At 44.5% G+C, this 12,751-nt stretch overlaps 1 protein-coding gene across 1 annotated transcript; it reads left to right on the plus strand.

The window, feature by feature from the left end:
* The first annotated feature begins 1,436 nt into the window (after positions 1-1,436).
* On the plus strand, positions 1,437-12,199 carry TDRD6 (tudor domain containing 6). Its single transcript, XM_057375429.1, has 5 exons — positions 1,437-8,037; positions 8,448-8,566; positions 9,587-9,676; positions 10,110-10,167; positions 11,585-12,199. The coding sequence occupies exons 1-5, from the start codon at positions 1,437-1,439 to the stop codon at positions 11,644-11,646; spliced, it is 6,930 nt and encodes a 2,309-aa protein (XP_057231412.1). The 3' UTR covers positions 11,647-12,199.
* Positions 12,200-12,751: the final 552 nt, after the last annotated feature.

The raw sequence follows: 12,751 nt of genomic DNA on the forward strand, positions 1-12,751 counted from the left end.
CCATGTAGGACAGCTGCTCCATCTCTCTGATCATCACAACCACTATATTAATTATAAGCAGTGCGTATATAAACCACTTCTAGCCAGCATTTAGCAAAGTTGCCACAAGCTACTTTTATGGGCACACAGCTTGGGGAAATCACCGAAACTCTAAGTTTTGTTAAAATAACCTTGATATGTTTCAATTAACAATGCCTGGAAGAAGAGACATCTATTGTTGAAACTGGATACAAGGAGTGCACAATTTAGGGACCACAAGGACATTTTGCAGAAAATAGAAGACAAAAAAAAAAAGACTAACAAAGACTCACTATGTGTGCTCCAAAGTCTGTACCTGGGAAAAAGATAATAAAAGGACCGTAAAAGAGACTAATTTGCCTGAAAAGTGAGAAATCAATAACCACTAGAGGAAAGAATACTAATTGATGAAAGAGAATTCTATAATTTACAACCAGTGAATATTAGTTTGCTAAAAATACATATATAAATAAATGAAAAGGTTTTGTATCTGCATTCTGTGTAGAGGCTGGACTTTTGTCAGCCACACACACTCACTCATATACCCTTCTGGACAAGCAAAAAGTAATGCCGTATTCATTTACAAGAAGAAGAGTGTTAGATCTTATTTATCCCAATGATTTCAGCAGGTTCGGTAACAACAGCACCACTCAGCTTGGTGTCAGCGGCAAACTTGCCGAGGTTGCACTCCTACCCTTCACCGCTGCWATTAAYGAAGATACTAAGTAATACCGGTCCCAATGCGGACCCTTGAGGGACAGCACAAAATAAAAATATTTTTTAAAGCCTTGTAAATGTCTTGTAGTGAAAAACTTCTTCAACTTTTCGTTAGCGATTACCGGCGGGTGACCAGGGCGAGCTCCGCACCGTGTTGTTAACACGAGCACCGCCGCCCTCACACAGCGCCGCGCCTTCACACGGAGCCCCGCCCTCATTCCGCGCTGGCCAATAGCAGCCGAGCTCCGCACGCAGGTCCCGCCCCCGACACCGCTCTGACCAATGGGAGCTAAGCGGGCTCGGTGCCCTCTCCCCTCACCCCGCCCCCGCCGTGCCGCCACCACCCAGTCGGCGTGGAGCGCTCCACCGTGGGCGAGGGCAGCTCCGGTGAGCTCTGCCTTGAGCCCCGCGGCGCTCCAGCCATAATTCCGTAACCCTACTCTTTGTAGTGCCTTCGYGGAGTTTCAGTGTAGCAGGAGCGGCCCCATGTATCAGTCCGCTTCGCTTCTCCTTTTCCCACTTCCCTTGTTGCTGCTCTTCTCCCCCCCGCCCCGAGACGCTCAGAATGGACTCGACCCCTGCTGTAGCCGCTAACGGCTCCCCGCGGGTCACGTGGGCGGCGCGTGCCCTATATGAGGCCGAGGAGCGGGGTGTTCACTCGCCTCGTGCGGGAGAGGGGGGCGTCGCGGGTCCGCTTCGCCATGAGCTCCGGGCTGGCGCCCCTCGGCCGCGGCGATACCGTCACCCTGCGGGTCCGCGCCGTGGGGCTCTACCCCGAGGTGCCCATCCTGCAGCTGTGGGGGCTGCTGGGCGAACGCAAGGCTGACTATGCAGGCCTCTACCGCGAGATCCAGGCGGCGGCTGGGCCGCGCCTGGCGGCCCGCCCMGAGCCCAGCGGGCCGGGGGTCAGCGGAACCAGGCTGTGCCCGGGAGAGCTAGCACTGGTGGAAGTGTTGGGCGTCTGGTACCGCTGCTGTGTGGTGAGTTGCAGTGCCCAAGGGTACCGTGTGTTCCTGCTGGACGAGGGGTACGTGGTGGCCACATCTGCCTATTACCTGGCCCAGGGCTGCTCAGAGCTGTTCCAGCTGCCCCCGGAGGTGCTGGGCTGTGTCGTGGCCGATGTCATGCCCTCCCACGGGCACGAGGGGACAGCGTGCGGGGATTCACCAGTGTCCAAGTGGACGGTGGAGGCGATGGAGTTCCTCAGCTTCCTGCATGGCAAGGAGGTGTCTGGTGTGGTGCAGGAGGTGATGATGCCGCAGCTCATCGTGCTTGAGCTGCCCCAGCTCGTGGCCCAGATGCGGCAGCTGGGCCTGGCCAAACGTGTCTCTCCCAGCTGGTTCTGCCAGGTACTCAGGCGCTGCCTGCCTTTTGGCCAGTTAAAGAAGCAGTTCTGTCAGCAGCCTCCGTCGTGTTCCCTTGGAACTTTTGCAGTTCCACAGCTTCTCCACGTGTTGCTCTCSTACCAGCCTCTGTCACCTGCCTTGGATTACTACTACCCACAGCTTCAGTTGGGTGTGACAGAGCCTGTCATAGTGACCCATGTCTCTGACCCRCATCACATCTATTGCCAGTTGCAGTGTCTGTCCCAGGAGATCTCTTGCCTTTCTGATACCATGTGCCATGCTTATGACCGGTGGGAGCAGGATTTATTGCCCAAAGTGGGCTCGCCCTGTGCTGCCCGTGGAATGGATGGCCATTGGTACCGTGCCATTCTGCTGGAGCTCATTGCTGGGGAGCAGGACCAGCATGCAGCTCTCGTGATCTTTGTGGACTACGGCAGGAAGGAGACTGTGACCAGAGCTAACCTGCGCCATTTGCCTGCCGAGTGTTTTCGCATGCCTGTGGTCACTTATGTGTGTGCTCTTCAGGGTGTTTCGGATGGGGGTTGTGGCTGGTCCCCRTTGCAGATTGATTTGCTGAAAACATTGGTGCTCGGCAGAGGAGTGAATGCTCACGTTAAAGCCTTTAACTCCTTTGAGCATCTCTATTATGTGACTCTGTATGGGGAAAACGGTGTTGATTTGAACCATCTTTTTGGGTCTCAGGCTTGCTGCCTGGTCAGCAGTCGTGTGAGCCAAACTGAGGCTCATGAGCAGTTGGAAGTAGAGAAATCCATAACTGAGGAATTGGAATTGACGGCAGGAGTGCCTCCTGTTTTAATACATGGAGATTTGTCTGCTGCTGCTGTGGCTGGTGTGCATCTGAAGACCTGCACATTCTACAGTGCACAGGTTTCCTATGTCCAAGACCCATCCGAGTTCTGGCTGCAGCTCCATGAACATTACCAGCTCTTCAGGCAGCTGAGGCAGTGCATGTGGAATTTTTATTCCCATTCCACAAAGCTGGATGATCCTGGGTGGGACCCACAGCCTGGGTCCCTTTGTTGTGCCAGTGGGAACGAGGGTGTCTTTTATCGAGCATTGGTCACCAGGGTCCTGGACACTGGGGTGGAAATACACCTGGTGGACAAAGGCAGTACAGAAACTGTGGATTTGTGTGCAGTGAAGGAGCTTCTCCCTCGGTTTGGGGAGCTGCCTGCTTTAGCTCTGAAGTGTTGTTTGGCAGGTGTTTCCCCTCTGAGAGGCAGTTGGAGTGAAGCCTCTGTGTCTGCATTCAGGGAGATTGTACTGAACAAGCAACTAAAGATTTGTTTTTTGAGTGTGCAGGGTGACAAATACGTGGTTGAACTTTTTGATCAGTCCCAGTTAGGAGAGAGAAGAGTAAGTAAACTCATGGCTCAGGGGGGTTATGCTCAATACCAGAGGTATGAAACACCCAAGACTCCCCAGAAATTAGATAGGTCTGTGACACAGGCCTCTTGCTTAGCATGTGCTGCAGAGGAAAGCCAAAYAAATGTGGAGAAGAGGCGCAGAGAAGAGTGTGATCTAAAGAGCAGTGATAGAGTGCTTGATTCTCAYATGGCTGTGATAGTCAGAGAGAGCCCTATTGCAGCCATTCACAATTCTAAAAGTAGTGAATCTCTTTTTTCTCAAGATTATGAGGGTAAGGAAAATCTGCCCACCTCTTTGAGACAAAACTAYGTGGAAATTAAGCCAGGCTCCTCTTGGGGAGGCCACTTAGAAGTGGGGAGTACAGTTAATGTTATTTTGTCATATGTTGAAAATCCTAGTTGTTTTTGGTGTCAGTTAAGTAGAAATTGCCATGACCTTGAGGTACTAATGGATGAAATTCAGGAGCATTGTAAGAATTCATCCCAGCCACATGTTTGGCCCAATCTTGTGTGTTTAGCCCAGTACTCAGAGGATAAAAAATGGTACAGGGCTTTAATTGTTAGTGAAGGAGTTTGTGCAGAAAAAGTAGAAGTCATATATGTWGACTATGGCAACAGAGAGCAGGTGTGTCTAACGAAGCTCCGTGCAATTAATGAACACTTCCTTAGGTTAGAAGCTCAGGCATTCAGGTGCAGCCTTTACAACTTAATCCAACCCAATGGCCAGAATCCTTTTGCTTGGGATGAAGAAGCAATGCAGGCTTTTCGGCAGTTTGTTGTTGATTCATCATCTGACCGTGATCTGAAGTGTACAATATTTGCTTTGGCTTCAATAAATAGGGACCTGTTTAACATTGTAGATTTAATCACACCTTTTCAAAGTGCTTGCCAGTTTCTCACTGAGAGAGGTGTAGCCAGACCTTTATTTCCTCAAAAGCACATGGAATCTTTGGTCCAGCTTCACTCCTACTATTATTCTAGTCAYGGTATCAAAATTGGGAGCGAAGAAGATGTTTATGTTACCCATGTTGAGAATCCATGGACTTTTTACTGCCAACTTGAAAGGTGTGCAGATACCTTGGCACAGCTGGCTGAYAGCATCAGTCGCCTGAGTGAGAGAGTGACCAGCACAGGAACCTCGGGGAAGTCTGGGAACTTRTGTCTGGCAAGGTATTCTGACAGTCAGTGGTATAGGGGAGTAATTATGGAAAGACARCCTAAGACTAAAGTCTTCTTTGTGGATTTTGGGAACACAGAAACGATAGAGACAGATGATCTGCTTCTTGTACCCAATGATGCTTCTGATATCTTGCTTGTGCCAATGCAGGCCATAAGGTGTTCTGTGTCTGATTTATCATCAGTTTCCAAAGAAGCTGCAATGTGGTTTAAGGAAGCTGTTCTGGAAAGGAGATTAAAAGCAATAGTGGTAGCAAAGGACTCTGATAATACACTGCTGGTTGAGTTGTTTGATAGAAACACTCAAATTAATACAAAACTGAAGGAGCTCAGCTTAAACAGTACAGGATTGTGTAGTTATGTACACAATGAAACTTCGTGCTCTAGAAATACAGATGTGAATGAGAGCAATAAGACTGCAGAGTCCCCTTTAAATGCATGCAGGCCTCTTGAAAATAAAAAAAATTATTTACCTGAAGCCCAGCGAGAGCAAGGGAGCAAAAAACACTTCAAAGAAGAAATTGCAAACCTTTTCCAGCACTCTAGGAAGGGAGATGTGGCAGCTGGATTACTAGAATCTGATGAGATGCTTAGCATTAAGAAGGATGCTATTTTGTTGAATAAAGCAGGGGAGGAGTCTCTGCTCTTTTCACGGGTGGATACACTGTCATACACTAAATCTGATGTTGAAGGCAGGTGTGTAATGCTTAAAAATGCATCTGATCTACCACCGCAGAAGATAGTGCCAGCTCTTAAAACCTTGGTGTATGTGTCTTATGTCAATGACCCACAGGATTTTTATGTTCAGCTAGGGAGTGACGAGGTTCAGCTTAACAACATTTTGGAAAGTTTAAACAATGGGAAGTCAGTGAAGGACCCTTGTGGACAACTTTTCCAAGTAGGAGATTTAATAAGTGCTGTTTATTCAGAAGACAGCCGGTGGTATCGAGCTGTAGTAAAAGAGAAGACTTCTCACAATTTGATAAGAGTACATTATATTGATTATGGTGATACTTCAGTGATCAGTGTTGATCAAGCACGCAGGCTCCCTAAGGATTTATCATCTATTCCAGCAATGAGCATTCACTGCTTCCTAGGTGGAGTTAAATGCAAAAACAATGCTGACTGGACAGAGAAAGCAGTGTTTTACTTCACTAAGAGAACAAGTGAAATCCTGCTGTCGTGTGAATTTGTAAAGAAGGTTGAGGATAAATGGGAAGTTATTCTCAGTGACCATCAAGGTATAATAACGATGGATTTAGTTGATAAAGATATTGCAAGTAGAGAAAGGTTGTTTTCAAGGAAAAGAATTGATAAAAGGGAGAACAGAGACATGATAACTGTCTGTGACCCTTTGCCTCCTCAGGTACAAAATGAGATCTGTGTAAGTGATTGTAAATCATTTATCTGGAAATTTCCAGAGGTGGGTCAGACTTTAAAAATTTACGTCACAGTGGTAAGTGGTCCAGGATGCTTCTGGTGTCACCGTGCTGATACCAAAGACATAAGCAACATTGAGAAAAAAATAGAGGAAGCAGAAAAGCTTGGACTAAGCTCTCTGAACAATGGCAAGTCTCATATTAAAAATGGTGATGCTTGTCTAGCAAAATACAGTCAGGATGGGTGGTTCTACAGAGCTCAAGTCAGAAGTGTGAAAGATGACAGTGTAGTTGTCAGACATGTGGATTATGGAAGTGAGGAAACTGTAAGCCTGGAGAAGATCCGACAGATGCCATGTGAACTGCTCAGAGTACCTGGGCAAGCATTTGCTTGCTGYCTGTCAGGCTTCAGTCCCTCAGAGGGCTCATGGCTTAGTGAAGCAAATAAGAAGTTTTATGATCTGACTGAAAACCTTGTATTAGAAGCTGAAGTAGTAGAAATTCGGGAAAATAATGATTCTGAAGTCCCTCTGTGTGTTGTCAAGCTGGAAGCTTCTGGCAATAGTATTAATGAAGAGATGAAGCCTTTTTGGAAAGCTAATAAAGAAACTGGTGGCAGTGCTTTCTCAAACCTTTGCAATCCCCTAAAGGAAAACATAAGTTCTAACAGCAATTTGGATCTTTCTCTCAACCAAGAAACTACTGCTGTTTGTGGATTAGCTCAAGAAGAAAGTGGAAGTGCTTTATTTTGTTCTGATCCTTTCCTGGGTGTAATTTCTGAGCGCTCAGAAACTACAGAAACAAATGTGTCAGTGGGAGCTGCCTGTGGGAAGGCGGATGATGGATATGAAAGAGGAGAACATGAGAACAGTTTTGATAAAGAGATACCTCCATCTGAAGGTGACAGTGATAACAGTATGTTACTAGAACCAGTGAGAAGCTGCAGCCCTCATATTGTAGGGAATGGAATGAAAGCTGTAGAACAAGAACTGCCTGAAATACTGTTTGGAGAAGAGGCTGAGCTGAAAGCAGAACTGACAGGCAGTGCTCCAAAAAGCCTAGGAAAAGAACCCCAGAGATTGCCAGTGCTCCAGGCACAGCCATCTGCCGGCAATGGAACAGGGACATTAGGAGTGCTGGATCCGTTAGAAATGCACTTACCATGTGATGATCTAAATGAGCTCCTGCAGGAGCTAGAGGGACTTTTGGAAAAGTCCTCTGGTGAAGGAACAAAGGAAGCACAGGAGACAACRTCGCTTGAAATGCAGGCAATGTCAGGCAGTGAAGCAAGAGAGACAGTGTTGGAAAAGGAATTGCTAGAGCTGCCAGTTGTGAGGGAGGAGACAGGGCAGTTGGCAGCCCTAAACTGTCTTAAAATTTTACCATTACTTAATGAGAAAGAAAACTTGGTGCCTTCAGTTAGTGACCGAGAGAAGTCAGCAGAGCTGATTCCATCTGATGATCAGCCTTCCTTTGGAGAAAAGACCGAGAATCTGCAAGCAAATTTGTCTGGAGTTCATGAAGCAGAAGTTCTACGAGATGATTGGATGGAAGCAGACTCTCCTTCYGTAAGGCCTTCATCTGGTGGTAGACCTGAGAAGGAGCTGCACCAGAAGATGCATGACAAGCGGTCGATGCTGGGAGCCAAATTTGAGCCCTTTCTGGAAYTGGTGCTGCCTGATGTTCAGCCTCCTCAGGAAGACAGGGAGGAGGACTTGTTAGGGCTGGAACATGCTGTGCTGCAGAGTTCTGCAAATAGTGGAAGTCAGTTTTCATTTCTTTCAAAAGACTCAGCAAATCAGAGGCCTGTTTTCACTGTGAAATCATGTGGCTGCAAAGTTGAGAAACATAAAGGATGGCAGAAGAAGAAAGATGACTCTGTGGAGGAAGAATGGATGGATCAAGACTTGACTGATTCATTTAAAGAAAGTGGAAATATGTGTGTTCGGKCTTTAGGCTGTAAACCTGGGGAAGATGAAAAGCAAAAGGAGAACTTGGCTGACTGCTATGCAGGTAAAGTATCTGATTTTAAAGGGTTAAATAATCAAAATGTTGTGCACATTCAAACATGAGAGAATAGCTTACTAACATAAAACCTAATTTTTATTGCCTAATAAGWTAATGTATTAGTGTTAATGCTTTGATGGGTTAAGGACAGCAGACCAGGTGTAGTATCTCATGGGTAATGTGAGTCTAACAGCAACTAGTCTTCGGAAGATTAATGGTTTTTAGTGGAAATCCATTTCTGAACATGAAGCACAATTGCAGAACTGATGAATTTAACTTTCAAATATGTMGTTTGCAGGGGGTGGGGGAGCACTGTTTTGAGGCATCTCAGGTTTTTTTGAGGTTTGGTTTTTGTGAGGTTTTTTGATTCCTTTTTTTTTTTCCTTCCTCCTCTGATAAGTTATCATTTCTTGTAGCACACCATGACTATCCTTGTAATCTGAAGGGCTTTGCTGTCGGTTCCAAATGTGTGGTGTGGACCTCTCTCAAATGGTGCGATGCTCGCATTTTGGAGGTATCTGAGAAGGGTACCAAGGTACGTGTGGTGTGAATACTCTTTCTGCATTCTTAAGATCTGGTCCTTCTTTGGTCTTTCTCTAGTCCCTGAGTTTTTTKAAGAACTCTGTTATAAAATTTAAGTATTGCAAAGGCTGATTCCGAATTTACAGACAATGGAGAAACAGCAGTGTCTYAAGTTGGATGATACAGATCAACACTTGATGTTCCCTTCACATCTTCTTCTCATTTATTGACTGGGAATGTAGAAGGATCTTGCTCCAGTTTAAGACACACATGTGTGGTTCTGTCTGGCCTGCAGGTTAATGTTCTGCTGCGGACTGTGTTACTTTTAAATGCTTACGAAACTTGACGTTATTTCACTGGTGTTTTGAGGAGTTAGTGCTAGGACAGTAGAAAATTGGGAAGAAACTCAAACTATACTGCAAGTTTTAAGGAACCCACAGCTATTCCTGCTTCAGTGAAATKTGTATTGTATTAGTGGCTGGTGGGAGTTAAGAGAGGATAATCCAGTGAGCTGCCTTCTTCTACTGCTGTTTAAACTGGGGGATGAGTGAGAAGTCTTCCTTCAGTCTAGGGGGAGTGTGTATCAATGTACAGACATTATGTGAAATGACCTCTAAGTTATAATTTAAGGTTGCAAATCCAAAAGATCGTTGCCTAAAAGGCACCCTTTTGGAATATTGAATGCCTGAGATGGTGGAAGCCAGCTCTTCTGCTGATAGAGCCTTCAGATATCTAAAAGTAAGCTCAGCTGTATTCAGATGAGTGCCAGTGTGAGCTTCCTTCTGGTTCTGGTCTTGGAGGTGTTTTACAGTCTTTCTTTTTCACTGTCCTTGGGTTAGGATCCAGAAGAGCCTTGAGCAGTCTCAGTAATTATATTCAGTTTTATTAGAGATTAGRTTGTTCTTTGCAAGATCCAGACTTCTCAACACCTTCTCAAAAGCAGGGAGTCCTCAGCTGTATTTTCCTACTGCTGTGTCTTATTTGTTGAGTGCATTGCTGCTGTGCTMGATCCACTTTGGCTCTGTCTGTACAGGTCTTGAATCTCTGCAGTGGCAATGAGGAGATTGTACATCCTGAGAATGTCTGGAATGGAATTCCTGACCGGGATTGCAGATCATCTGAGGTATKGCAGTGTGATACTGGACTGGGCAGGACAGTACTGGTTTTTACAAACGGTGATAACTAACTGSTAAATAATGAAAAATACTTCTACTATGAAGTAATTAGGAAAGAATGGTAAGGTTTTCACCAGTGTTCTTCGTGAAGTACCTACYCGGGGATGAAAAACTCATATCTGGAACCCAAAACTCAGGTCATCAGCCGTTCTGCTGGTGATGGTAACAGCATGAATTTCCAGTTCATCCTTCACATGCAGCCTTTGCATCGAAGTGAAATGTGGGCAGAAGACTAATGTAGTGAGTTATAAGGGGGGAAAACAATGGTGAATAGGAGTCTAGTAGTGCTGATATAAAAAGTTAGTCTAGTTTTAAAGGAAATACCTCTGTGGAAGTCATGGCAATGGTACCAGCTTCCTAACAGGATCCCTTTTTGTGTAGGCTTTAACCCCTGCAACAGAAAACTTGCAGTCCTTACCAGAGGAGTCCTTACTTCAAGGTAAGTGTACTTTAAGCCCCCCGAATTGGTTGTGTACTGAGTGTTTGAATGCTTTCTAATTTTCTAATTGCTTTTTTATCTAAAATACAGTTGAAACCCTAATTTGAGTTTATGTAGTGGATGGTGTGGTTGGGATTTTCTTGGTAGCATTAACTTATATACTGTCAGTTTAAGGGTGACTACGTGCAATGAAAGCTGCTACTGTCTGGATTAGAAACCAGTGTAGTATTATTCATCTAATGGATTGAAACTCTTAGAAAAGATGGGGTCATTCACCCAAATTACAGATTTTGGCAGAGTTTTGAGCATTGCCATCAGCATGCTGTTCTTGGTCATATTTCTGAGGTAAGGTTACCAACTGCTAGGCAGACTCTATTAAGCATTTAGTTTAGGATTTAAGTACCCCAGTCCCATAATCTATTAATCTAAACCCATAATAAYATCATCTCAGCTGATCTAAGGATAGTTTGTAAATAGTTAATGTTCATCTTTATTGTTACTTCCAAAATTTTTAAATTTTATTAGTGAATACCTTCAAGTTCTTTCTGATTATATGCTATTTGCATAATTATGGAATTTGTAGAGCAGTTCTAGTTGAAAGGGGCCTTTGGTGGTGAAAGCAGGGCCAACTAGATCAGGTTGTTAAGGACCCTACTGCCAGTTCTGGAATGTATCCAGTAATAGAGACTTCAAACCCTGCCTGGACAATTTGATCTGTGGTTGCCTGATGAAGACTGAACGGACTTGAAGTGGAGATGGCATTTGTGCTTTCAGGGATTAACTGGTAATTGCATTTCAGTATAACTGTACTGGTTGATGGGTAACAAATAATGAAGCCTGCAAGAGATCTAGTTGCCTGTTGAGCAAGAAAAAAGGTAGTTAAAAAAATTTGAAACKATGTTAAAGTGGTGGGTCTGCTAACTCTTCCCTCAACTGCATCACTCAAATGCAGGATTATTCTTGCTTTTGTGGATTTTTTTCTTTCTTGAAAACTTTGCATGAAGTTAATGTATGCATCCTCAGCACCAGCACAGGAAAGGTGAGTCAGGGTTATCATCCATGCATCACAGAGCTGGATCCTGCTGCACACCCGTGCCACTGCCTGGAAAGGCAGTTTGAGTGGGAGATACCTGATTCACAAAAACTCCTCATGGCAGTGGCTCATGCCAAGCCCTCTAAGGGGTSGTGTGACTTCAGCTCATAACTGAAATCTGGGAGCACTGCTGCTTCATTTTCTTGGGCAGTTCTGCTGTTTCAGCTGTTTTATCTTTGTATAATAAATGTAGTCTTTTAATATGAGCCAATATGTCAATAATATTTAGTCTGAAGCCCTGCAGAGCTGACTTTTGATGTTAATGCCTTTATATACATTTATASAAACATCTTGATGGGTCTAATCTGTGTTTATTCCCTATAGAAAAGCAAACTGGCTGCAGTAGCAATTTAGTTGAAGATCCTCATGTCCTCCAGCATTGCTGAAACCAAGTGACAGGTTGACCAYGAGAAACTGAACAAGTGCCTGTGTATGAAATCTTCCCATGAAAATGTGTTTGTGGGAACAAAAATACATTAAAGCATTGAGTAGTTTGTTTTTTCTACCTGACCAAATGCCTGTCACTACTGYACTTCCCTGTAAAGGAATAGTGTTGGTAGACTGTTCTTGTCAGCTTGTTTTCTTACAGCTGTTGTTGCTAGGCTGTTACTGTTAGCTTGTTTCTTATAGCTGTGCTTTCTTTAATAAGAATTTGCTTCTTGACTGGCATTTTTTACTGACAGGGGGTTCACTGACTTGTATTGAGTTCTTGGTGGGTGGTTCTTCAACMAAGTTTTCTTGTGAGTTTCTGTATATGCTATTATGTTGTACAGCACTGCTTTCKGGTGTTTGCTTTTGGAAAAGTTGCAGTGTTAAGTGTTCTTTTTTCTCAAAAAAAGTTGAGAATATTTCAGGGGGGTTAGGGGTGGGGAGTATTTTTTTCCGCCATAGGGGAACATAGTTGTTTTGGGTTGAAGTCTTGTATTTGATGCTGTTCTAAAGCAATAGAAGAAGCTGGAATAAAGCTTTGGCTGGCATATACTGGTTTGTTAATGTGTTTTGTTAATGACTTCTTGTCTGTTCCTATGCAGAAGCCCAAAAGCTGCATGAGGGATGTTCTGCAGCCACCCCTTCTGTTTTGACCCTAWACAGCTCTCTAGAGCACTGTGAGCCATGGTAAATGCTTTGAAACATTAATTGCACTTAATTAATTGAACTTGATTGTTAGTGCTGCAATTGCACTAACAAAAGATGAAGCTTTTCCTATAAATATGAAGAAGACCCAGTGGAATGGTTTTGGTGCCACACATGTGCAACATGCCAAGGACATGACCTGCAGCTGTTTYAAGGAGATCTCACCTCTTACTCTGTTTCTCAGGTGTTGAAATGGGGGTTCTATTTTATATTTATACGTGTATTTATTGTGGTGTTCCATGCTCCTGTATAGTATAAGCTACTTCCTGCTTTTCAGAAGCTGGGGATTTTTCGTGTTGAAATAAGGTTTTAGGAACTCAGGCTGGCTGATTGTGAATCTCACAGTAGATCCCAAGT

Source organism: Malurus melanocephalus, unplaced genomic scaffold, assembly GCF_030028575.1.
Source record: "Malurus melanocephalus ecotype Western Australia unplaced genomic scaffold, MMel_1.1 scaffold_249, whole genome shotgun sequence".
Classification (NCBI taxonomy): domain Eukaryota; kingdom Metazoa; phylum Chordata; class Aves; order Passeriformes; family Maluridae; genus Malurus; species Malurus melanocephalus.